Raw genomic sequence first — 25,273 nt, forward strand, 5'->3', positions numbered from 1 at the left:
GAGGAGGGTGGATGGATGCAGCTACGTTGCTGGCCTGCAGTTTCAATAGCGGTCTGAGGGCAGGGCAGGCGGCGAGGTCCTTAATGGTGGTCCACAGAGGGATGGGTAGTACCGGAGTAGATTCCACAGCAACCGTGTGCGCTTAATGGAGGCAGACGGACGGACCGGTGTCATTTAAATGCGAAGAGACGTCGCCTTCATCGAGAAGCGATGCGGGCAGCGCTCTCATCCGGCGTCGCTTCAATGCCGGCTCCAGTGAGAGGTCGTGTCCGCTCTGGTTCGGCATGAATGCGGCGCTGACCAGCATCTAGCGGGAAAGCACGCGGGTAAGGGAGGAGGGGTTTTGGTGGTCTACGGTAGTCACGGACGGGCGTGGCAGTGGTCCAGACGCCCGCAAAGCCCCGCCCCCCACACACACCGACAGACTCAAAATTTGTGTCCGGTTTACGAGAAAAAGGCGCATCTGAATCAACCTGCAGACGGATGCAGGAACGGGTGGTTTAAGGGTCGACGTTGAAGGCAAGTATAAAGTTCATATACCCGCCAAAAAAAATTAAAGTTTACATGCTGCCTTCCTGCATGCAAGGTTTCGCGTATGTACACAGATACGTGTGTCTCTAGTGCTTTTTGGTTAGCTTGAGCTAGAAATAAGACCGTTTCCCGCAAAAAAAAAAAGAGCTAGAAATAAGACCTGAATCACATCACATAGTGCTGACTGCTGAGCGTCGACACAAGCTTCTTGTCCATTCTGGAGTCCTCCTTCGCAACTTGTCTATCTCTTTGGCGTTTCCTGGAGCCCTCCGCACGGTGGCCTCCACGTCCGCGTAGTCGCTGCCTCGCTCCACGTAGAGGGTAATTCATGGCCGGGAGCAGTTCGCGACGTGGGCATCGCCGCGGCCACCGTGCCCACCTCGTCACGGGTTGGCTCTCGAGGAGCACGGCCTATAAATTGTGCCCACTCTCTCGGAACAATACATCATCAAACACTCAGCGACACAACAACAATCAGAACTGTACTAGCCATCATCTTTGCCTGTTGCAGCATCTGTAGCTTTTTTCTGTCCTTTCGTGCATCTTCCGTCCGCGGCTGATCAATGGCGACTGTGATGGCCATGGGCTCCTTCGCCGGTGCCGCCGTCCTGCCGCGGGGCTCGGCTGGCCGCTTCGGCGCCCGGTCTCTGCCAGCGCTGGGCCGACGCACCCTCATCGTCAGGGCACAGACAAACAAACCCAAGACGAGCACCTCAATCTGGAACGCGCTGGCGTTCAGCGGCCCTGCGCCGGAGCGAATCAACGGGCGCCTTGCCATGGTAGGCTTCGTGACGGCGCTTGCGGTGGAGGCAGGGCGCGGCGACGGGCTCCTCTCGCAGCTCGGCAGTGGCACCGGGCAGGCGTGGTTCGCCTACTGTGTGGCGGTGCTGTCCGTGGCGTCACTGGTGCCGTTGCTCCAGGGCGAGAGCGCCGAGGGCAGAGCCGGCGCCATCATGAACGCCAACGCGGAGCTCTGGAACGGCCGCTTCGCCATGCTCGGCCTCGTCGCGCTCGCCGCCACCGAGATCATCACCGGCGCGCCTTTTATCAACGTGTAAACTAGCTTTGTTGTCTCGACCGGATAACACAACCTGTAGCTAGTACTAGTAGGACATGTAAATGATGAGAGCTGATCATCCTTGTATTCTTTGCAGTACTACTAATTAAAGACTGTTCATAAAAATGGTGATAGTTCAAGGCATTGGTGGAAGAGTTTGCTATATCGGCTAGCAGGGACTCGCTCGTGTATATATGGGGTGCATGGTCAGGATTTACATTATGGTTAGTTTGGTTGTGGTAGACTTGATCCATACAAAAACTATACAAGACATAGATCAAATCCTACACTAACCGAACCAGAATATACAACAACTACTAACAAACTATACACGCACGTAATACGTAAAGGCATCTCAAACATCCCCCTTGTATGCTGTTGTCTGCTGATTTATAAAAGTCAGTGGGGGGCCGTTGCTCCTCTAAAAAAAAACTATCTAAGTTGAGATTGCACAAAACTTTTTTTTTTTGAACCGGGCATAATCCCTTTCCATTATTGCAACATAACGGAAATACAACCAAGTCCACAGAATGAGACGGGAGAGGGGAGAGCGAGTTCAAGCACCGCCGGAAAATCTACTGTAAGCACCCGCCATCGAGATAACCCACTGTAGGGCGAAAACCCGGCGACACCAAATCAGTAAGAAGTTCAGATGGGGCAACCCCCCTAGACAGCTCACAAACGAGCACCAAAACGACAGTCCCACACAGGGAAGACTCCAAAGACGGACACAAACTAAGGCAATGACACCACCGGAAGCATGCATCCCTTGAAGATGCATCACCATTCCTTGAGCAATTCTCCAGCGAGCTTCTCAGTCTTTGGTCGCAGCGCAGATGCGCATCAGCCTTGATGCACTGTTCTTCAGCATGTCCAGTCCTGCTCGCAGATCCACCGCATCCTCTTGTTTCAACAGTCCTGCCCAATAACAAAGAAAAGCGCATATAGAGAAACAGAATTCGAAAGGAGTTTTCAGACGCTTAGATTCGAACGTAGCACCATTGCGACAGGTCCAAATAGCCCAGCAAAGCGCAGCTATGCCAACTGTGTAGAAAACCTCCCCATCCGAGAAGTATACATAAGACCAGGAGTAAGCCTGCCATAAGTTGTTCGGACACAAATCAGTGATTTATCCACTTATCCAACCAGATAGATGGAATATTCGTTTGGCCATTAGGTTTGAATTGCCTTCTCTTTATGTCTTCCATTTGAATTCCGTGATTTATCCTGCTATTTGGAGAGTAGATGATATGGTCTTTCTTGGGTTTGGCTTTCAAAGTGCAGTTCGAAAAGAGTGAGTTGCTGTCAATGGCTGGAATGGAATATATAAATAAGATGGAAAATATGCTTTCTTTCCATCTACCTATTTGAAGTAGTAAACTTATCTTTTAGGTGGGAATAGTTTACAATCGAGTTTGAAAGCATTAATGAAGTGACCCTATTACATCAAGTTCTTTTTTGACCTTTTCATTTGAAAGTAGCCATAGGCAAGGAAGGCTACCTATTGATACGGAAAGAAAGCCATCTCTGGCTATTCCTTTTTAGGGTGGAAAAGAGTGCTCCATATCCATATATGTGCTTGGAGGGAAGGTCACATCTTTAATTGTATTCTTTTTCGAGGTCATCCTCTTCAGCCTGTGTTAGTAGTGCTAGTTTTTCGTTTTGGTACCTTACGGGTCTATAGAAAGGCTTAGAGGATCCTAAAGTGTCAGTTTATGTTGGAATTGCTTTGCTCTTTTTCAAGCAAATAAGCTTGAAAGAAAGTGCTTTTATTCGAGTGGAAATGAAAGAAGAAATCATCTATCTAGACAGAGTATGTGTATTATTCGGTCCATGCTTGCCCTTCTAGGCCCTTTAGATCTATATCTATCTTACTATCGAAAAGGGTTTTAGGAGGAGCAGAGCAAGTCGCGTTTACAGCCAGCAGTTCTTATGGGCGTAACTCCCTCTAGTATTCCAATAATCTCCTTTCCTCCAATATGTCACTAGTATTCAAGTATGCGGCTCGTATTAGTATGCCAGGCGTTCGAGAGACCAGAATTCTTTTCATAGCCTTCCCTTCAATATGCCATCTTGTCTTGCGGCGCTCTATCCTTCCAAGCGAGCCTGTGCTCGGGGAGCACTCCTTCTATCATTCATAAAATATGCTTATCTCTCCTTGGTCGTAAAGCTTCGCTTTGCTTTCATTTACCGAAAATGCCATTGGAGTTTCCAGCTGGGAGGCGCAGTTTCGTACAAGAACCTTCTCTTCCTCTTTCGAAAAGTAGCAAAGCAGTGTCAGGTTGGAAGCCTGCGGGCCAGTCTGTTCTAGCGCCTCATTCTTTACATCCTTGCATTACTCTCTTCCTTTCCTCCTTGCCCTAACTTGAACTGGCTGAAACTAAAATGGCCGGACTTTCTAATGATGGCACTGGCTTGGCTGGATCGACATGAACTTCTATTAGGACAACAACTGTTTTGCCCCTTGTCGAACTTTGACTGAGACATAGCCTTGCTGCTGCGGGGCAGCCGACTTATAATTCTAGTTATTGTCCTTCTTGTTCATGTAGTGCCTGCCTCTCTCCAAAACTCCTTCCCACACTTGATTGAGCAAAAGATGCAGCTTCACTAATTGAGTTAGGCACCTGCACTTCCACTGCAGCTCTGAGTTCATTCTTCAGACCCAGAAGAAATTGTGTCACCAGCAGCAGTCCTCCTACATTTAGATCATACAATTTAACCTAGCGGAGCGGATTCAACTACTTAAGATATTCTTCCTCAGAGCCAGTCTGCTCTTTATCATCATCTATCGTCTAAATAAGTAAATAATGACACCGATATAGATCGAGGACCCCCATCTAAGCCATAGGAAAGAAAGCCACTGGAGTGCGACGCTCAAAGCAAAAGTAAGTAATAGGGAAACAAGGTTCTATTAGGCTTGCAGGGCTGCTCTTTGAAAGACGAGGTCTAGTGGAAGAGGCGGGTTTCTTGATTTAGTCGATATCAAATTCCCAACTTCGAAATTCGAAAGGACTAAGATTCTATTTCTTCCTCAAATACTGGGAATGTGGATTCAAGTATGATATCACTATTCCACAGATCTCAAGAAAACGAATTGAACAAGTTTGATGGCTGGAAGAAGATAGGAAATATTCAAACATGTATTGCATTTCATCGATCTCACCCTTTGTTCAGTGCCGCATAAGTACTGACTTCTTGAACAGATACCGGTACCGGTCATGAAGGCTTCGCCCTTCTCAAGTCAAGTGTAGAAGCGAAATCCGTTGAGCAAGAAGCCAGTGATCCCACAACATCAAAGTGATGCATATGACATATTGGAAATTGGGCTTAGTTTGTAGCTGTGAATATAGTAATGCACTTATTTATTGATAAATATGTTCTTTCAAGTAGAGCATACTCGGTAGAAAGGAGGTGGTGGAGCTGGGAAGAAGATTATACTTTATCGATTACTTGGACTTAGAGACCAATTATAGAAAGAAGACAGTAGCTGAGTGAGTTTTATGGATCTAGTTTATGAGCAGCTTAACTAGAAAAGCAAGCAGAAGGAATAGAAGAATGAAATGCAGAAATAGGGGAAGGGCGGGTAGCATTTTCAAATGCCAGTTTGAGTGAGACAGTTTCTGTCTGGCCCCCCACTTTTAGGTTGTTCTTCCATTCTGCCTTTGTCTTGCTCTAAGCTACCTGACTTCCTTCCTTTGTTCTTCCATTCTACTTTGTATGATTCTGATCATCAGTTCTTATCGATCCCATTTTAAGGAAAAATCCTGATGTTGGTAAAATATACGTGTTGATCAAGGACAATGAAGCAGCCATGAAAAGATTGAAGAACGAGGTATGATGATTACTTCGGACTACTTTCTGTTCTTCATGCAAATGACCATATTTTCCGTCTGCAATACAGGTAGAAGATACTGAGTTGTTCAGATGTTTACAGGAAATCCATGGGAAAAACTACCACAGCTTTGTATTAAGCAAGCAGGTTCCAGTCATTGGTAATTCCAGGGAAGCCTACATTGGCATTGCTCCTGAGTTAGCCAAAGAGATCGCGGAAGAAGTGGATGTTATCGTAAACTCTGCAGCAAATACCACTTTTGATGAGAGGTTCGTGAAGCTATACTAGTCTTGCATCAAGGATTGCTTCCATTACTAAATGTGTAAGTTCACATTCCATAGCAAGAGAAGTGGTATGATGTAGCACTAGACATCAACACCGTGGGGCCATTCCGGATAATGAGTTTCGCGCAGCGGTTTTGAAGACTGAAGCTCTTCTTGCAAGTATCAACAGGTCAGAATGCCAAATAAGAGTTTCTTGTGGTCGAAATCAAATGGTAACCTGTTTCTATTAATCTCAAAAGCTTACAAACAAGCTTTAGCAGTATGTTTGCATGTCATGTTTTTGGCCAAACAGCATATGTGAATGGGCAGAGGCAAGGTTTAATACTAAAGAAGCCATTTTGCTTAGGGGATACCATAACAAAGGGGATAGGTTCCTTAGATTTTTCGGCACATCAGAATACCGTGTTGGATATCGAGGCTGAGATCAAGTTGGCTTTTGACTCCAGAAGGCATTCTTCTGCCTCTGCTTCTGTTACTCAAGAAATGAAAGAGTTAGGTAGTCGAGGTATTCTAGTATTTACGTGTTACTTTCTCATGTCTGTAGATACGAATACACACATGAAGTATTTGATTTGTGCAATTTATTTATTCATAGGGCCAAACTCTATGGTTGGCAAGACACTTATGTGTTCACAAAGGCCATGGGCGAGATGGTCATCAACTGCATGCGAGGAGAGATACCGGTGGTAACAATCAAGCCAAGTGTCATAGAGAGCACATGGAGGGATCCCTTCCCAGGTTGGATGGAAGGAAACAGGTAAATGCTAAACCCAAATCTGAGGTTGCGGATGTCACATATATATGTGATGCATCCTCGTCTGCTTACCAGATAATGAGCTATTTCAGGATCTAGCAGTGTGTACTAACTTTTGACGGGTTGATGGTGATGATCAAGTATATGACCTATATTCCTCACTATTAGATGACTTCAAAGAGGAGATTCCATCATAATCTCTGGAAGCTAGTGTCAAGGAAGCCGTTAGCCGTCACCTTAACTGAAAGTTGGTGAAGAAGGTGTATATGCCTCTTGTCTATGGTAAGACACAACATAGTGCAGCAGCGGACATCCAGAAGGGGCTTGACTTCATTAGAAAACATGGTGAAAGCAACAAAGTGGCGGACATTTTTTTTTTACATTCTGGGACAAGAAATTCCCAGTCATTGCTAGGCTGAGCCATGTTAGCAAAGAATGGTTTCTCCAACAATATGAGGATAAATCCCTTACTAAAATGGTAGTGGTCACAAACCCCTTCCGTGTACAATTGAAAACATTAGCAATACCAAAGCAAGAATCATCATTTATACTGGGAATGCCTTCCTCTACCAAAAGAGAAAGAGTTGAAGATAACGAAGGAAAGTGGGTGGATACAAAACCAGTTCATATCACTTGTCTTTTTGGTCTTTCAGAATCTCATCGAATACTAGTAAATGCTTTCGAAGAGAAAATAGAAGCACTAGAGAGCTCAAGTTCACTTCATTCATCACAAGATGCAAATGATAATCAAAATGGAGCTAATGAGGAAGAAATCACTTCTACTTAAACTTTTTTGAGTGAAATACCAACCAACACATAAAGCAATAACCAGATAGATAGAATGATAACAGGTAATACGAAGATATCAACACAGCCGGAGTCACGAGGCTCGATAATGACCAATGGGTTAGGATCTGAGGAAGCTTAGTTTGGATGATGGAATATTCGCTGTTCTGATTGTTGAGATACTACAAATCCACTTATCCAACAATGGTCTTTCTTGGGTTTGAATTGCCTTCTCTTTCTGTCATCCTAATGCACAAAACTTCTTGTTGTTTGACTATCAAGGGCTTTGAAAGCCCATCTGCAACTTGATCGCCTTGGGTATAGAATGAATGTTGAGTAACTTGTTTTCTGCTCTTTCTTTGACAAAGTGATAGTCTACTACAATAGGCTTGGTTCTAGCATGAACCATGGGATTTGTTGACAGATAATTGGCATCAATATTATCACACCCTAAGGTTGCTGCTTGTGGGTGACAAACACCACGCTCTTGTAACAATGATTGAAGTTTCAAAAAAAATGTAACAATGATTGAACCCAAATCACTTTTTTTGCGGGGAAGGGAGTGTAACAATGCTCCGAAATTTACTTTTGTTGTTGCATTTGCAAGAGACCTATATTTTGCTTCCGTGTTGAATCTTGATATTATAAGTTGTTTTCTTGCACTCCATAATACAAGATCATCTTTGGAGCATCGACTTTTCGGTCACGACTTCCACGAGTCATTCCATAATAAAACTTTGCAATCACTCAAAACATTTGTCAATGTTTGCCAAAAAACAGAATTATTATTATTATTATTATTATTTTCATTTTTTCTGATTTTACTGTTGACACGAGGTAAGAAACATTGCGTCCATCCCAATCTCTCCTACACACAAAAAGAATTGTAAGGTTCTGTCTTCCACTTCATCTTTCGTTCAATTTTAGGTACATTCCTCCCTCCCTCTCTCTGACTTGATTCTTTTCTCCCACCTTTGGTTTTTTTTCATTAGTTTTCCTTGAAAACCAGCTTAAATGTCTTGGCCTTTTTTTGACTTGCCAAATTATCTTTTGTAAACCAATAAGTTTTTACCAAATAAATGATTACCAGATAAAATCTTAAAATTTATTTAGGTACATAAATCACGGACAGGATTTAGTAAACATTTATTTACACAATCATATTAATGTGAACATGTAAATCACAGGTTAATGTGCTAGAATATTTATGTCATGTTGCAACGCATGGGCAATTATCCACTCTCTCTGTGCGGAATTACTTTTTTGAACATCTGTCCGGAATTACTTGTCCCTCAAACAGATGTATCTAAGACGTACTCCCTCCGTTCGGAATTACTTGTCTCGGAAATGGATGTATCTAGAACTAAAATACATCTAGATACATCCATTTTTGCGACAAGTAATTCCGAACGGAGGGAGTAGTTCACAAATGAAAAAACTAAACCCTCCGCCAAGAGAAGGTTTGACTTAAGAGTTACCTTGTTTTAGAAGGGGCAACAATTCACTTCCATGTTATGGACAAGGGTCCAGTTATCTGTATGCAGGGGAGAAACCATCTGACCTCAGCACTCCTTGGCTCCTTTCCTCTTGTATCAGCAAGTGGAAATAAAGTCATAGTAGTGACATCAGTCCATAGGACTTCTTCTCCCAAGTTGGACATGTGCATTTTGCTGAGAAGTGAACCAAACTAAAGTAAATACCTGTTGGGGTAAAGAATATCACACTGAGCCAATCATAACTTCAAAGACCATTTCAAAGTCTGTCAATCATCACACATAGAGCATTTCACTAATACATCCAAGTCAACCATCACAGGAGCCAATAGAAAAGATGTGCAGTGGAAGCCTCTCACCTGCTTTGAGGAAACAACGCATCAATGGGATCGTTTCCATCATTCAATAGGAGGCAAGTGAATTTCAACTTAAGTTACATTTTTTATGAGATCAACTACCATTAGGTAGTGTAGTCAACTACTGAGACAGATGTTGAGTGCCTCCTTAAATGTCTTGATAACTAAGTGTAAGGAGAGTCTGCAAACCTCACGGCTCAGCAGATGGAGCTGCAAAATGTCATCCTGCTCCTCTTGCTGACAATCAACCTTGCTATCGCCCAAAACACTTCTAGAGAAGAAGCACAGGAACTCCATGTTGGGGTTATCCTTGACTTGGGGTCCATTGTTGGCAAAATGGCACGGACCAGCGTTTCACTGGCTATGGAGGACTTCTATGCTGTTCATCGGAACTATAGCACCAAGCTTGTCCTCCACATCAGAGATTCCATGAGTGATGATGTCCAAGCTGCATCTCAAGGTACATGTTCTCAATTGTTAGTCATAGGTCACTGTATCAGCTCATTCTGTTATGCTGCTGAGAAACACAATAGAAAAAAAGAAAGGTCAACAAAACCATGGAAATCAAGAAACTATAAATATTCATATTTCACTACTTGTGGGGAGAAGCAAGCAAACATGACCCACGTAATGACAATTGAATCATACCAACAAGTACAATTAGGAAGCAACTGCGCATCGCATAACATTACTATTAAGAGCAATTGGATTTCCACATCACATCAAACTATTCCAAAGATAACGTCCAAGAATTATTGGATTCTGTTCACCAGGGGTGTTGCATCAGGACCACAGGCGCCAGTTTTGTTGTTGTGTAAATGAGCACGCGGTTGCATGTTCCAGCTTTCAGCTGCAAGGAGTGAGACATAAATTCCTGCAGGTTAAGAAAAACTGGGGGTGATGAATCAAGTACAGTGAAAACATATACTCCCTCCGTCCCAAAATAAGTGTCTTGAGCTTAGTACAAATTTGTACTAGAGCTAGTACAAAGCTAAGACACTTATTTTAGGACGGAGGGAGAAGTGTACTATTGGACAACTGAAGAAAAACGATAATAAAGCTGATATAGTAACATTAATATCTACCAATGGGAAAAAAGAGTCAGTAACACATGCAAAAACTAGAAAAACTATGAATACCAGCAAACCACGGAAGCAGTGATATATCAGCTATCCTAATGTCTGGACAAAAGAACTATTTGTCTCCTTGTCACTTGCGGTACTATTCTGAAATATAAAGCAGCATCTGTTTCATAGTATATATTTTCACAAGATCACAGAGTGACAAACAATCCACTCTGTGCACCAAGAAGTAATATTTCAGAGCCATCAAGAGGAAGCAATACAAATATAATATATGATAAATTATCGTAAATTTTAAATCAGGCAACTATTTTTGTAGGTAATCACCTATTTCGCTCCTCTCGATACTGTTCATATATGTAAGTGGCAACATTTCTGAAAACACACAGCTCCGGCAGTTGGATTATCTGCAATTGTTTGGGATTTATGCATATTATGAATTTCATTCAATGTACGATGTTCAACTAAAGTTTGTCTCGATGTGCAATTATACAGCTATTGACCTGCTAGAGAATTACAATGTAGAAGTCATCATTGGTCCTCAGAAATCTTCGCAAGCTATATTTATCTCAAAACTTGGAAATAAAAGTCATGCCCCAGTCATATCCTTCACGGCAACAAGCCCATCTCTATCATCTAAAACTCTTCCATATTTTGTGCGAGCAACAATAAATGACTCGGCACAGGTAAATTGCATTGCCTCCATAATTAAAACCTATGGGTGGAGAGAGGTGGTACCTATCTATGAAGACACTGACTATGGTAGAGGTATCGTACCATACCTTGTTGATGTGCTACAAGAAGTTGATGCCCGTGTTCCCTACCAAAGTGTGATCCCTTTGTCAGCAACTAGTGAACAAATTACTCTAGAACTCTATAAGCTGATGACAATGCAAACGACAGTCTTTGTTGTACATATGTCATTTACCTTGGCCTCCCTCTTCTTCATAAAGGCAAGAGAAGTAGGGATGATGAACAAAGGATATGCATGGATCATGACAGATGGAGTAACCAATCTAATAGATTCACTGAATCCTTCTATCCTAGAATCGTTGAATGGTGCCATAGGTGTTGAGTTTTATGTTCCCAAAACCAAGGAACTTGATGACTTCGCCATGAGATGGAATATGAGGTTCCAGATTGACAACCCAACTGATCCACCATTGAAATTAAACATCTTTGGACTATGGGGCTATGATACAATCTGGGCAGTAGCACATGCCGCAGCAAAAGTTGGACTTGCAAATGCCACATTTCAGAAACCAGGTGCCACAAGAAATTCAATAAGTTTGGAAACCTTGGAAACATCTAGTAATGGTCCAAAACTGTTGCAAGCAATCCTGCAGAATAAATTTAGAGGCCTCGGTGGCAATATTGACCTTTCAAATAGGCAGCTGCAAATTTCAACATTTCGGATAATAAATGTAGTAGGGAAAGGATGGAGAGATATTGGATTCTGGACTGCACAAAATGAACTCTCGCAGCACTTAAATAAAACCAGACATACAACAACACATCTAAATCCAGTTATCTGGCCAGGAGAGTCCATAGAAATACCCCGAGGTTTTAAGATTCCTGTAAGCGGGAAGAAACTTCAAGTTGGTGTGTGCACAAGTGGATATCCGGAATTTGTGAAGGTCGAAAAGGATCATATCACAGGTGCAACTAAAGCAATCGGTTTTTCAGTGGATGTATTTGAAGAGGCAGTTAAGAGACTTCCTTATGCAGTCCCTTATGAATATGTCCTATTTAGTACCAAGGATGATGGAAGTGCCGAAGATTACAATGATTTTGTCTACCAAGTTTATCTTGAGGTATGAAAGATTTCAAGTACTACATATTCCCTACTTGATTTCCTTTAGTTGGTAAACAGTTGAGGCCTTGAAGCATGAAACCAAACTTGCACACATTCATCTGTATTCCCTACTTGGTTTTCTTTAGTTAGTATAAACACTTGAGGGCTTGAGGCCTTGAAGCATCAAACTGAACTTGCACACATGTCATTTAAAATTAGAAGCATTATACTTAATATTTAAATTGGATGACGATGAATGTTGTAGATAACCCTAAATGTATTCCACGCAGTACTGTAAACCCATTGTTGTTATCCTTCACTACTTTTGAGGACGCTGTTCATTCCCAAAAAAAAGAGGATGCTGTGTCGCTGTTCATATATGCTAGTCTCATCATGTATTTATAGTAGTTCTCATTAGCAACCGACCTAAGCATGCCAATGATTTTGTAGTATGCAGAACCAGTTATGGATTTATGGTACTCCCTCTGTTCACTTTTGAGGGCAGGCCTGGCGCAGTGGTGAAGTCCTCCCCACTTGTGCCAAGAGGTCCTGGGTTCGAACCAGCCTCTCTGCATTGCACTTTGCAGGGGTAAGACTAGGTTCCTATAATCCCTCCCCAGACCCCACCTTGTGTGGGAGCTTCTATGCACTGGGTCTGTCCTCTGTTCACTTTTGTAAGTCGTTTAAGACAGCTGAAATTGAGCTGTTTTAGGTGCTGTCTTAAATGCCTAAAACGTCTTACAAAAGTGAACGGAGGGAGTAATAAACTTTGGATACCATGGGAAACTCCTATTGGATGACAGAAGATAGTATAGACAATTAATTTACAAGAACATAGAGCAAGTGCAACTATATACCGAGTGCCAACCTTATTTCGTTTTCCATATTCCAAAAATCATTTCTTAACCAGGCATATTTCAAATTATTTTCTATCTGCTCAGCTAACAATTCTTTTTTTGTCTTTACAGAAATATGATATAGTAATTGGAGACATAACAATAAGGTATAATAGAACATTCTATCTATGCTATATATTCCAGGCAGAAAAGGTGTCCAAGAGGTCGTGGGGTGCTCAAAATGAGCGGAGATGCTCCCCGCTCCCTAGCCTAGCCTAGCCCACCAGCCTCGCCGCCGTCGAATCCCCGCCGGTAGCCCTCCCCCTCCCCCCGGCCATGGCCTCTGCCGATGCCCGCTCCGGCGACTCCAGCCCCGAAGGTCGCATCCGCTGGAGCGGCTCTGCGGGCGAATCCCCTGACTCGCGCTCCTACCGCGAGGTCGTCAGCACCCCGCCGGCCCCGCGCCCCCCTCCGCCGGCCGCGCCGCGCCCGGCCCCTGCTTCCTCGGCCCTGGTGCCGCTCCGCTCGACTGCGCCGGCCGCACGCGTTCCGGCTGCCGCCCGCCTGGGTCCACGCTCGGAGGTCCATCGCGCGTCTGGAGACCCTGTTCTCGACGCCGATGGGTTCCAGCAGCCGCGGCGGAGGAACCGTCGCCCGCGCGCGCGTCACGCGGCCACCCCTCCTTCCCAGCGCCGTCGCCGCAGCCCGTCGCCCGAGGAAGTCGCCGGCCTGTGCTTCAGGTGCCTGGAAGCCGGACACCGGGTGCGGGCCTGCACCAACCCCGTGCGCTGCCGTCGCTGCCTCATCTCCGGCCACGAGTCCAGCTGCTGCGAGACGCTGCTGCCCGGTGACCACCGTGCGCAGCCTCCGGCAGTCCACTGTCCGGTGCCTGACACCCCGCCGCGTAACCCCCCTCCTCAACTCCCCCGCGACGCCTCTCTGCCGCGCAACACCGCACCATCCCCACCGCCCGCCTCTGCGCCGGCGCGTGTCACCATCGCTCGTTCCATCGAGATGGAGGAAGCGAAGGAGGTGCTTGCGCGCGGTATGGTGGCCACCATCACCGGCACCAGGCCCTCTGTCTCCCCGACCGACGTGGAGGCAACCTTGCACGCCATGTTCGACCTGCAGCCTGGCGACTTCACTATGCACAAGCACGCCCCGGAGGATTTCCTCATCATCTTCTCCTCGCGGCTGATCATGGACCGGATGGCCAGCGACCACCTCATCAACGCCGCCTGTTTCACCCTACTGCTCCGCCCTTGGTGCAAGCTCGCCCACGCCACTGCCGGGAGCTTTGCATACTCTGTGCAGCTCGAGCTCCGCGGCATCCCGGCGCAGGTATGGCACCTATCCACGGCCGAGCACATCCTTGGAACCGGCTGTTGGGTTGAGCGGTTGCACCCGGACACGCGTTCCCGCACTGGCCTTGCCACATTCCGGCTCACCGGGCGCGTGCGGGACATGGCCTCCATTCGCCGGGACGCCATCCTGGAGATTGTCGAGCACGTCCCCGACATCCGACCTGACCTGCCGCCGGCCGTCCGCACCCTGGAGTACCCCATCTCCATCCGGCTTGTGAGGTCCGCTGCCCTTCCCAGGGCGGTCGACGATGCTGCCATTGGCGATGGCAATGGTGATGGCGAGGCTCATGGCAGCACGCACGACCCTGCAGGCCACGGTCATGGACGCGGGCAGCAACGCCGTCGTAGCCGGAAGCGTCGCCGCCCAACCTCCGCCCCCGACGGACGCGCCGACGGCATGGCGGTCGACTCCGCTGGCTGGACTTGCTCCGGAGGCCGCCTACGGGCTGACGGCGAGGCGGTCGACCCTGGCTGGCCGGCGTCCCGCGCCGCCGCGGCTGTGCACGCGCGGCCGCCCGTACCATCCCATGCCAGATGCATGGATGCATGGCCGCAAGCTGGGGCCCACCCGCCTAGTCGCAAAGCCAAAAGAGGAAAGCGTGGCGGAAAGAAAAAGCGCGCCAGGGTTCAGGCTGCGCTGGCCAAAGCTGTAGCTGCAGCGGATCCCAGGCCGACCGAGTCGCCCACCCCAGCGTTGGTGCTTGCCACCCCGACAGCTGGCAACAGCCGATTGGCGCCCGCCCACCCTCCTCCTGCAGTCGGGCCCGCAACAACCCGGTCTTGCGCGTCGCCGTGCGCGAAGGGCGACAACCTCTCTGGCGACGGACCCACCACGGCCAATGCTTGTGCGCTTGGGGATCCGGACAGCTTATTCTCTGCCAGTGAGGTCCCGGACTCGCTTCCTGTGGCTCCCGAGGCTGATCCGCTGTCGGGGCAAAGCAATGCTTTGACCTCGTCAGCTCCTGTGGCTGATGAAGTACCTGCTGGTGCCGCTTTGCATGCCGGCCCCGCCACTGAGGCGCGTGATGCAGCGCCCTCATCCACCCCTGCGGCCCTGGCGGATCTGCTTGCCACCCCCTCCTCGCCAACGGGGGACACGGGTCGTGTGATTCCATCCATCGCGCCTTCGCCCCCTCCTGCCACCGCCATCGGGAACGCTGACTTGGGCTTCCCCTCCCCCGCGGCCCAGGAGCCCAGAAGCATTCTTCAAAGGCCCGCGCCTCCTGATGCCCATGCAAACAGGCCCGCTCCCCCAAGCCCATCGATGCTGCAATCCACCCCTGTGTCCCATGCGCCTCAGGTGCGCAGCGCAGGGCGTTTTGCCACACCACCAATCACTCTGCGACGAACCAGACAGCCGACCTCTGTCAGCTCCTGGACCCTTGGGGAATTCCTCGCCGCAGCAACAAAGCAGACTTGCTCTGCTCTCCCCAACCCTGCGCGCAAACGACGTCGACAACCCCTGAACTTCTCGCCGCGCCGTGGACGATCTGCCACCGCTGCGAAGGCCAAGCCCGGCGTGCCGCCCACCGCTGAGCGCCGTGCGCAGGTCCAGATACTGCGCACCCTTGGCATCATCGGCACCGATCAGGTGATCTCCGCCGAGGCCATGAAGGCATACGATGGGGTCTTCGCTGCGCCCCTTTATCATGCCATATTGACAGCCATTGCCGCGCTCGTTGGCCGCGTGCTACCCGCCGACCCGTCCACGGCGCCTGTCACCACGGTGATCTCGGGCAGCCCGATCGAGGCCTAGCCGCGCCGACGCGTGCCTTTCGTCGACCTCTACCTAATGGATCACGGCCTCAAAATCATCAACTGGAACGTGCGCGGCCTAAACGCCCGTGCCAGACGCACGACAGTTCGCTCGCTCGTTGTAACCTCCGGCGCTTCGATCGCTTGCTTCCAAGAGACTAAAATGGAATTCGTCTACTCGTCGACTGTCCTTGAGACGTTGGGATCTGAGTTTGATGAATATGTTTATCTCCCAGCGAGCGGCACCCGTGGCGGGATCCTGCTGGCTTGGAAGAGCCGGGACGTGACGATCACGGACCCGATGTTCACCACCAACACCATCTCCGCCCGGGTTGCGACCTCTGGCAGCTCGAGCGTGCCGTGGTGGCTCTCTATCGTCTATGGCCCCCAGGACAACAACGCCAAGATCGCCTTTCTGCAAGAGATCTGCGACGTCCGCGACGCATGCCCTGGCCCATGGCTCATCTGCGGGGACTTCAATATGATCTACCGCGACGAAGACAAGAACAACGGCAATCTCAATCGGAGAATGATGGGGCGGTTCCAACGCGTCCTCAACGACCTCGCGCTCAAGGAAATTTACCTCAGCGGCCGGCGCTATACGTGGTCCAATGAGCAGAGCCCGCCCACCTTGGTCCATCTTGATCGAGTGTTGTGCTCCACGGACTGGGAAGAGCTGCACGGCGAATGCCATCTGCGCTGCCTAGCCTCAGTCGTCTCGGATCACTCCCCCCTCTTGCTCGACTGTTCGCCTCTCCCATCAGCACACCGACGATTCCACTTCGAGGAGTACTGGACTCGCCTCGCCGGTTTCCCGGAGATCGTGGCGACCTCGTGGCATTCGGTGGACGACGCCAACCCGTTCCGGCGGTTCATGCGGCGCATGCAGGCCACTGCGCGTAAGCTCACCAGCTGGAGCGCGCGCTCCGTTGGCAACGTGCGAGACCAGCTTGCGATCTCTCGTGAGTTGCTGCTCCACTTCGACGCCGCGCAAGAACAACGGGCCCTATTGCCGCATGAAGACTGGCTGCGTCGCCAACTCAAGTTATCCTACCTCGGCCTGGCTTCTCTCGAGCGGACGATCGCCCGGCAGCGCACACGCATTGCATCTCTCAAAGACGGCGACGCGAACACTACGTTGTATCATCGCCAGTGCACATACCGTAAGCAGAAGAACTGGATCCATGGCATCTCTGTCGACGGCGCCGTGCTCACTGCTCCTAGCGACATGGCAGCGGCCACCTTCGAGCACTTTGACAGCCGGATTGGGACGGACGTGCAACATGACTGCACCATTGACCTGTCGCAATTCATTGAGGCCTCAAATCTTGAAGACCTCGACGCGCCATTCAGCGAAGATGAGATTTGGCAAGCCATCAAAAGCTTGCCGTCTCGCAAGGCGCCCGGCCCCGACGGCTTCACCGCGGAGTTCCTCCGCTCCTGCTGGCCAGTCATCAAGTACGACCTCCGATGCGTCTTCGACCAGGTTTACGCGCTGCGTGGACGAGGGTTTAGCTGCCTTAACCAGGCGCTAATTACGCTCCTCCCCAAGCGCGCCGATGCAAATGGCCTGGGAGATTATAGGCCCATAAGCCTAATTCACATTGTCGCCAAGGTCCTGGCCAAGCTGCTTTCGCTCCGCCTAGCCCCCAAGCTCAACAACCTTGTCAGCAACGTCCAGAATGCGTTTATCCCCGGGCGAAGTCTTCATGACAACTTCATCCTCGTGCGTCAATCCGTGCGGCTTCTGCACCAGCTTGGTGCCCCTCGCGCGCTCCTGAAGCTTGACTTGGCGCGGGCTTTTGACTCCGTCTCGTGGCCTTTCCTGTTCGAGGTGCTGCGATGCCATGGCTTTGGCAACCGCTTTCTTGGTTGGATTGCCCTTCTCCTGTCGTCGGCCAGCACGAAGGTTCTCCTCAACGGCAACCCAGGACCCGCGATTTGGCACCGCTGCGGACTGCGCCAAGGTGATCCAGTTTCTCCGCAGCTCTTCGTCCTTGCCGTCGCTGGGCAGGCTCTTTCATCGCGCGGTCGAGCTCCGAGCCATGCAGCAGCTCCACCCGCGCCGCACCATCCCTACCATATCCCTTTACGCCGACGACGTCATTCTCCTGTGCCACCCATCGCCGGATGATATCGCGGCGGTGAAGGAGATCCTGCAGCTCTTTGGGCACGCCTCCGGCCTGCACGTGAACTTCCAGAAGAGCGCTGCGGCCCTCATCCGCTGCGACACCGAGGACGTGCTCATGTCGTCGCGCTCCTGGGATGTCCCATTGTCGAATTCCCGCTCTCTTACTTGGGCATCCCGCTCACGTTGCATCGCCCCACTGCTGCCCAGCTCCAACCCGTCGTCGACAAGGTTGCTGGGAAGCTGCCCTCCTGGAAGGCTTGGCTAATGAACAAAGCCGGCCGCCTTGCCTTCGTCAAGGCTGTCTTGAGCGCGATCCCCATCCATCAGCTCCTTGTGCTTGCACCGCCAAAGAAGATCATCAAACTTTTGGAGAAGATTGAAAGAGGATTCCTTTGGGCTGGCCGCGCCGAGGCCAATGGAGGCAATTGCCACGTCAACTGGCGGCGCGTCTGCCAGCCTATCCAGTTCGGTGGCCTCGGCGTTCACGATCTCGAGCGCACTGGCCTTGCCCTTCGCATGAGGTGGCAATGGCTCAGCCGAGTCGATGATAGCAGGGCCTGGAACGGCCTTGACCTGCAATTCGCGCCCGAGGAGCGCGCGCTCTTCCTCGCCTCCACTACCATGACTATTGGCAATGGCCAACGCGCCCTATTCTGGGAGGACAGATGGATCAACGGGCGTGCAGTCCGCGAGATCGCGCCTCTCCTTTTTGCTCACATCCCCAAACGGCGTCGCAAGTCCAGAACCGTAGCGGACGGCCTTCATGCAAACCAATGGGCCACGGACATCCATGGCGCGATTGGCGTCCCGGAGATCGGAGAATACCTGTGCCTCTGGCACATGCTCACCGAAACTGCCCTCACTGACGCTCCAGACTGCATTCGCTGGAAGTGGACCGCGAACGGCGAGTACTCCGCCAAGTCCGCATACATCGCCACTTTTCAGGGCTCCACCAGATGCCAGGCTTGGAAACTTACCTGGAAGTGTTGGGCACCGCCTCGGGTGCGCTTCTTCCACTGGCTTGCCAACCTCGATCGGTGCTGGACAGCCGACCGCCTCGCGAGACGCAACCTGCCGCACCCACAGCGCTGCCCTCTTTGCGATCAGGCTTCGGAGACGATTCATCATCTTCTCCTGGAGTGCCCTTTCAGCCGCGAGGTGTGGCACGAGATTCTCTCATGGCTGCGCCTCTCTTGCCCGCTGCCCAATAACGATGCCACTCTCCACGACTGGTGGTGCTCTGCACGACAAGACACGCCTAAACCCATGCACAAGGGATTGGCCTCCGCTGCCTTGCTTGTCCCTTGGATGATTTGGAAGCATCGCAACGGATGCGTGTTTGAGGGCGCAACACCGTCGGTTACCTCCCTGACTGCTAGGATTAAGGATGAGGCCGCGCTCTGGGCCAGAGCTGGCGCATTGGGGCTCCGGGCCATCTTGCCACAAACCTGGGATGTCCACTAATGTGCATGTACTCTCCGTGTAAATCTGCCTCCTAGGAGGATTGTACCAAACCCCTTCTTTTCAATGCAATGAAACGCAAAAGTCTTTTGCGTTTTCTCAAAAAAAGAACATTCTATGCTGACTTCACTCTGCCATACACAGAATCAGGAATAGCAATGGTTGTTCCAGTCAGGGATAGCATAAACAAGAATACATGGATTTTCTTGAAGCCGCTAGAACCTGGAATGTGGTTTGGAAGCATTGTATTCTTCATCTACACTGGTGTGGTCGTATTAATATTGGAGTTTCTAGGCAATAACGAGAATGTCCGTGGTCCAATTCCAAGACAGTTGGGGATTATGATCTTTTTCTCCATATTTGAAGAGAGTTGAGTATACTTACCACGATACATCCATTTCCCATGTTGGTGCATAAAATAGAGCATTTAGTATCAAGCTGAGAGGTCTGAGTGGGAAGACAATTATAGAAGCCTCATGCAACTAATAGTCTAACACAGCTCCACAATTAACAAATGGAGAATGCATGTGAAATTTCTCAAAACACATTTTGGTAACTTTGCATTTCTAAAAATGTGGTAGCTCATTACAACACTGTAGTAATATAATAGTTTTCAACTTCAGATTCGAGATGGCAAAAGTATAAGTAAAATTTATTTTTCTTAACTTTTGCAGAGGAGCTTGTGCAACGCTTTCTGTCCCGGATAGTTTTGATCATTTGGTTGGTTTTCCTGATGGTACTTACATCAAGTTACACTGCAAGCTTGACATCAATGCTAACAGTACAGCAGCTTCAGCCAACTGTAACAGATGTGCGCGAACTCCTAAAAAGTGGAGAATATGTAGGATACCACCGTGGCTCCTACGTCAAGGGACTTTTGGAAGAACTTGGTTTTGACAGGTCGAAGATCAAGCCCTATAATTCCCCTGAAGATTTTCACAACGCACTTTCAAGAGGAAGCAACAATGGTGGTATTGCTGCACTTGTGCATGAGGTTCCATACATTAAACTGTTTCTGGCAAATCACTGCAAAGGGTACACTATGGTGGGACCAATTTATAAGGCTGCAGGTTTTGGATATGTAAGTTGAAGTGCATTAAATGCGCTTTTGCACAATATCTTTATAGAGAAAGTAAACATAAGTTAATCAATTGGTTTTCGAAGAAAAAAATGCTAGTTAGCAATCACGTTAGATACATTTGAACATCCTATAACTATGTTGGTCTAAAATAAGCTACAAAATTATTGTGCCTACTGCCTAATAACAAACATGCGTAGCCAGATGGATTTACTAAAATGTACTACTAAGTCCAATTACGCCTGTAAGTTATACTTTTACGTGCATCGGACAAGACAAGATACAGTGTTGTCTGTTCTCTATCCGGTAAATGAGTCAATAACGTGGTCATATTTCTTGCACAGGCATTATCAAAGGGAAATCCCTTGATTGGAGACATCTCCAAGGCAATCCTCAACGTAACTGGGGGTGATACTATGATTCAAATTGAGAAGAAATGGATTGGAGATCGAAACAATTGCCAGAACTTGGGCCCAGTAACTGGTTCAAGCAGACTCACATTTGCCAACTTCAGGGGATTATTTATCCTTACTGGAGTTGCTTCAACTTCTTCCCTTTTGATAGCATTGATAATTTATTTCTACAAAAAGAAGCAATCAATAAATACTGTGTTAGACAATGGGAATCGACCAGAAGAAAGTGGAATAAATGAGGAAAATAGTGAGGCCCGAGAAGGAAATCAAGGAGGAGATGAACAAAATACAAAGCAAGCGGGCCAGGAGGAAAGTGGGCTAGAAGAACAGACCAGTTTAGAAGTGGTACCTGAGGCAACTGACAGACAAGCATTGTTATGCCCAACAATGGATCAACTGCCGTTTTCAGGGGTAAAGTAGAAAAAATACTAGCCTGCAAGTGGAACTCATCTGAAGTTCAGTACATTTTTAGCTCCCCTGTTATCTCAGCAAGCTGACCTAAGCTAATATGCTCAAACCTGGAAATTAGCATTCTTGAGCTCATGTGTAATATAGAAGTCATTTCCTCCAGGGCTAAAACTTGTAAACAATTAGAACTGCAGAATCTCATTTTATTTGACTGGCTGCCAATCTCCTGTATTGCTCAAGTATAGCTTGATTAAACCCCCAAAGGCAAGCTCATCTAATTGGATCCATCGTGCATTTCCAAACTGCTTCGTTATGATCCCTGCAAATCAACAATTTATGTATATAACTGGCATATGTTTTTATAAGTGACGTGGTGTCATGATATATTGATTGAATGCCACTCATCTTCTAAGAGACTGATAAGCCAATAGCTTATCCAGACAGAACAGGTTATTACAGTGAGATGGTGAATGATAGCATGCATCCAAGCTGGAGTAGTAACCTAGTAGATGCATACCTTCTTACAGGAACTTCAACCTTCACAGTGAAAACCTTCTAGCTGGTCAGCATTGAAGATAACAGTTTTGCTCAAGCTGTTAGCCTTAATTCCATTTGCTGATTTACGCTTCCACGATGAATATCTGATCCTTCATGTTATAAATCCTTGAACTTTCTACTTGTCAACCACTTTAGTTTTCAAGCCAGTATACATTAAAAAATGACACATGTTTATGCTACATAATACACATACAAAGATAGATCTAAAATTTAGAAAGAGCAACAATTATATGGCAAATTATTATGTATTCTCTAAAAATTCAGGTGCATTATGGAGTACTGATTGCCACTGAATTCATCAGCCTCATGATATTGTACAGCCTTGTGCAGCTTGTGCTCCTGCGACTTACCAAAAGTTCTGTATACTACTCTCCTACAAAGTGCTAAGCTTATCCCTCCATGTTAGGTAGCTACACCTGTTTTGGTTTGCAGCACTGGGGAGAAGGGCTGCATTGTCAACAACAATGTTCGAATTTTCATCGATTTTGTATGACACATCAATGCCTTCCAGATGAAGGTGGTAGACTACGATCGGGCAGGAGTCAGTGGCTTGGTAATCTTCTTTCTTTCTGCAATCCTCATCAGCTTTGCTACCATAATCACCGGCCTTGCTTTCAATGTCCACCTGGTGAGGGCGGAGTCGCTGAGACAATGATCTGATGTCCCAGGAGAGCACCTCCTTGATCAGATCCTGAAACTCGTCTGCTGAGGCATAGAGTGCCTGCTTTTGCTGAAACAAATTATGTTTAATGAATTTTAAGTCAGAAATTGGCTTTACCGTATATTGACCAAAAGAACAACATTTTGGTAGAGAGTACACAAAGAAGATACTCCCTCCGATCCATATTAATTGTTGCAGCTTTAGTATACTAATATGGATCGGAGGGAGTAACTTAATTTTCTGAACAACCATAACACTTACTACATGCGCCCAGCAGTTGGAAAGTGAAGAAATGAAGTGCTCAGAAAAGTGAATAGACTCCACAGCTAATGCACCATCGACCTACTTGGACAAAAATATCCAGCATTAGGAGATGACAAATAATCCAGGAGTAAGCCGATTAGAACATTGCCATAAGAGGTCCACAAGTGACCCTGCCGCCATCAAGGTTATATGTAGCAAATAAAGTATATGTGATACTTTGACAAAAGCACAAAAACTGAACTTTCGGCCTATAAACGCATAAATAAGATACATCTATTGGATTTGTCAAGATACTGAGTTTCCTCTAAGTAATATCGAAGTAGAGAAGTTTGTAAGACAAGAAAAAAGTGTAAAACTACCTAAAAGGTGAAGAATAAATATTTTCGGTCATGTAGGGATGTTTAGGTAAGAGAAAATGAGAAATCATCATCTGAATGCAGAAAAGTGCCTATAAACATATACAATCTCGAAGGCGCACTATCATGTATTTCGACTCATAAAAAATAAGCATGCTCTGAAGAACAAACAGAAAAATAAATGAGCTGTAAAGATCAAGAGAGTAACGAGTGGAGTAACATGCCACATAGTATGTACCTCTAACCAATTAGGAATAGTCGCACCTTTCACGCTATCAGAATATGGCAGATATGGTTTAATATCAAGTACAGGCTGTACATGGAGGTGGAATATATTAGGAAGAGTTCGCAAATAACATTGCTGAATTTGTTGAAATCAGTTGTATAATGCTGGAGAACATAAGCACTTAATACGGTACCGTGCCATCAACCAAATCTACTCCAGAAAGCAAAATCGCATGTCCATCCACTGCCTCCACCTAGAAAAGGCTCAAGTAAAAGTTAAGCCATAAAAAATCTCAAGGCACAATAGAATGCTAAGCAAGAATAACCAAAATAGGCAATAATCCAATTTAATAAAATATTAGGTCTATCCTACAAGGTTATACAGAGGCATGTGATTCAGTTCTCATCAATATCCAGTCAGGCGCATTAGTAAGTTTTCTTATAGTTCAAGTGACAATGTAGCATGTATTGCAGCATTGCCCAGAATATAACCTCTCCAGGTAGCAGCTCTGTGTGGACATCTGTAGTGCAAAAGATGTCCTTCCGCACAATATAAACAACAAACGGATAGGTATTATCATTCAGATTACTTTCAACAAGTTCCAAATATGCTATCAGTCCTAAATCTAAGTACACTTATATGTCATAGCCCATCAATATATGTTCCAAATAGCGATAGTATTTGGATACAGGCATTGAGCCATTTCGAGTGACACCTCCACTCCATCCTTATGCGACGCAGACTATATGTAATTAGGGACAATAAATAAGAAGAGAAGGCTGGGTCCCAGAAAGATACTTATTGCTTACCTTTGCTACACTTAGTCCAATTGGATTAGGCCGATGCGGAGATCTAGTTGCCAAAACCCCCATCTTGCCCCCTTTCAATCTAGGCACTCTCACCTTCCACCAAAACAGACGGATTCACTAGTTCAGCCCCATATCCACGATAACATTCAGAACAACAACTATCTGATTAAGAACTAGAACCAGCTAAGGGCCAACAGCAGAGCACACCTTTGCTTTTAGCTTGGATCTAGCAGGGTCTTTCCACATTTTATCAAGATCAGTGTTCAGATGGAAAACATAGAGGATCCAACAATGCGAGTAACTAGCAAGTCCCTCTAGCGCTTCGGCCGCAACACGGGCAGGATTAAGCACCACTGTCGCTCTGGCCAGAGGCACCACCAAAGGCTGTCTCGGTGTACCATTCCTGCAGAAACAAACACCCATACACATAACACCAGACGCCTTCACGCATACATTACCAACTCCGAGTAATCAAGCTCATTGAGTGACAGAACAGCACCTAGTAGAGAAGCAGGACTGCACGGTGCCGATCGGCGCCATCGGGTACGACGCCGGGGCCTTGGCCTGCTTCCCCTTATCCGGGCTCGTCCCCTGCTCGCTCAGGGCCCTCCGCAGTGACTGCCAGAATCGAAGCGAAGCAATACGAGTTAAATGCGCAAAGTTGGACCTGCGGAGCTTCGTGGGGGACCGACCTGCTGAGCCCGAACCCTGCCGCGGCGCTCTGCGGCGGCCTTCTCCACGGCGTCGGCCAGGGAGTCCTCTAGCTCCCGCACCCGCGCGGTCAAGCGGCTGCACCTGCGTCTGTAGAGCAGGCCTGCAGCAGAGAGTAGGTGCGCCGGTGAGGAAGGAGAGGCAAGTGTTTGACACTTGGATCCACGAGGTTAGGGGAAAGAGGGAGTACCTGCGAGGACGGCGGCCGCCGCCGCGGCGGCGAGGGCGGCGAAGCTCTGCAAACGCGCCATGTCGCGGTGTTTTTTTTTTTG

The 25,273-nt window shown here is 47.8% G+C and overlaps 3 protein-coding genes across 3 annotated transcripts; 2 read left to right on the forward strand and 1 right to left on the reverse strand.

Annotated features, from left to right (window-relative positions):
• The first annotated feature begins 956 nt into the window (after positions 1–956).
• LOC123112048 (low molecular mass early light-inducible protein HV90, chloroplastic-like) lies at positions 957–1,714 on the forward strand. The gene has a single exon (XM_044532950.1). The coding sequence runs from the start codon at positions 1,095–1,097 to the stop codon at positions 1,587–1,589; it is 495 nt and encodes a 164-aa protein (XP_044388885.1). The 5' UTR covers positions 957–1,094; the 3' UTR covers positions 1,590–1,714.
• Positions 1,715–9,282: 7,568 nt separating this feature from the next.
• Positions 9,283–21,656, forward strand: LOC123112049 (glutamate receptor 2.8-like). The gene is made up of 7 exons (XM_044532951.1): positions 9,283–9,553; positions 10,671–11,441; positions 11,715–11,989; positions 12,939–12,985; positions 19,630–19,781; positions 20,192–20,598; positions 20,940–21,656. The coding sequence occupies exons 1-7, from the start codon at positions 9,298–9,300 to the stop codon at positions 21,426–21,428; spliced, it is 2,397 nt and encodes a 798-aa protein (XP_044388886.1). The 5' UTR covers positions 9,283–9,297; the 3' UTR covers positions 21,429–21,656.
• A 544-nt stretch (positions 21,657–22,200) lies between these two features.
• LOC123112050 (uncharacterized) lies at positions 22,201–25,267 on the reverse strand. Its single transcript, XM_044532953.1, has 9 exons — positions 25,192–25,267; positions 24,983–25,104; positions 24,790–24,908; positions 24,498–24,693; positions 24,291–24,383; positions 23,675–23,734; positions 23,494–23,568; positions 22,897–22,977; positions 22,201–22,704 (listed from the first exon to the last, which is right to left on the reverse strand). Exons 1-9 carry the CDS (start codon positions 25,250–25,252, stop codon positions 22,348–22,350), a joined length of 1,164 nt encoding a protein of 387 aa, XP_044388888.1. The 5' UTR covers positions 25,253–25,267; the 3' UTR covers positions 22,201–22,347.
• Positions 25,268–25,273: the final 6 nt, after the last annotated feature.

Source organism: Triticum aestivum, chromosome 5B, assembly GCF_018294505.1.
Source record: "Triticum aestivum cultivar Chinese Spring chromosome 5B, IWGSC CS RefSeq v2.1, whole genome shotgun sequence".
Classification (NCBI taxonomy): domain Eukaryota; kingdom Viridiplantae; phylum Streptophyta; class Magnoliopsida; order Poales; family Poaceae; genus Triticum; species Triticum aestivum.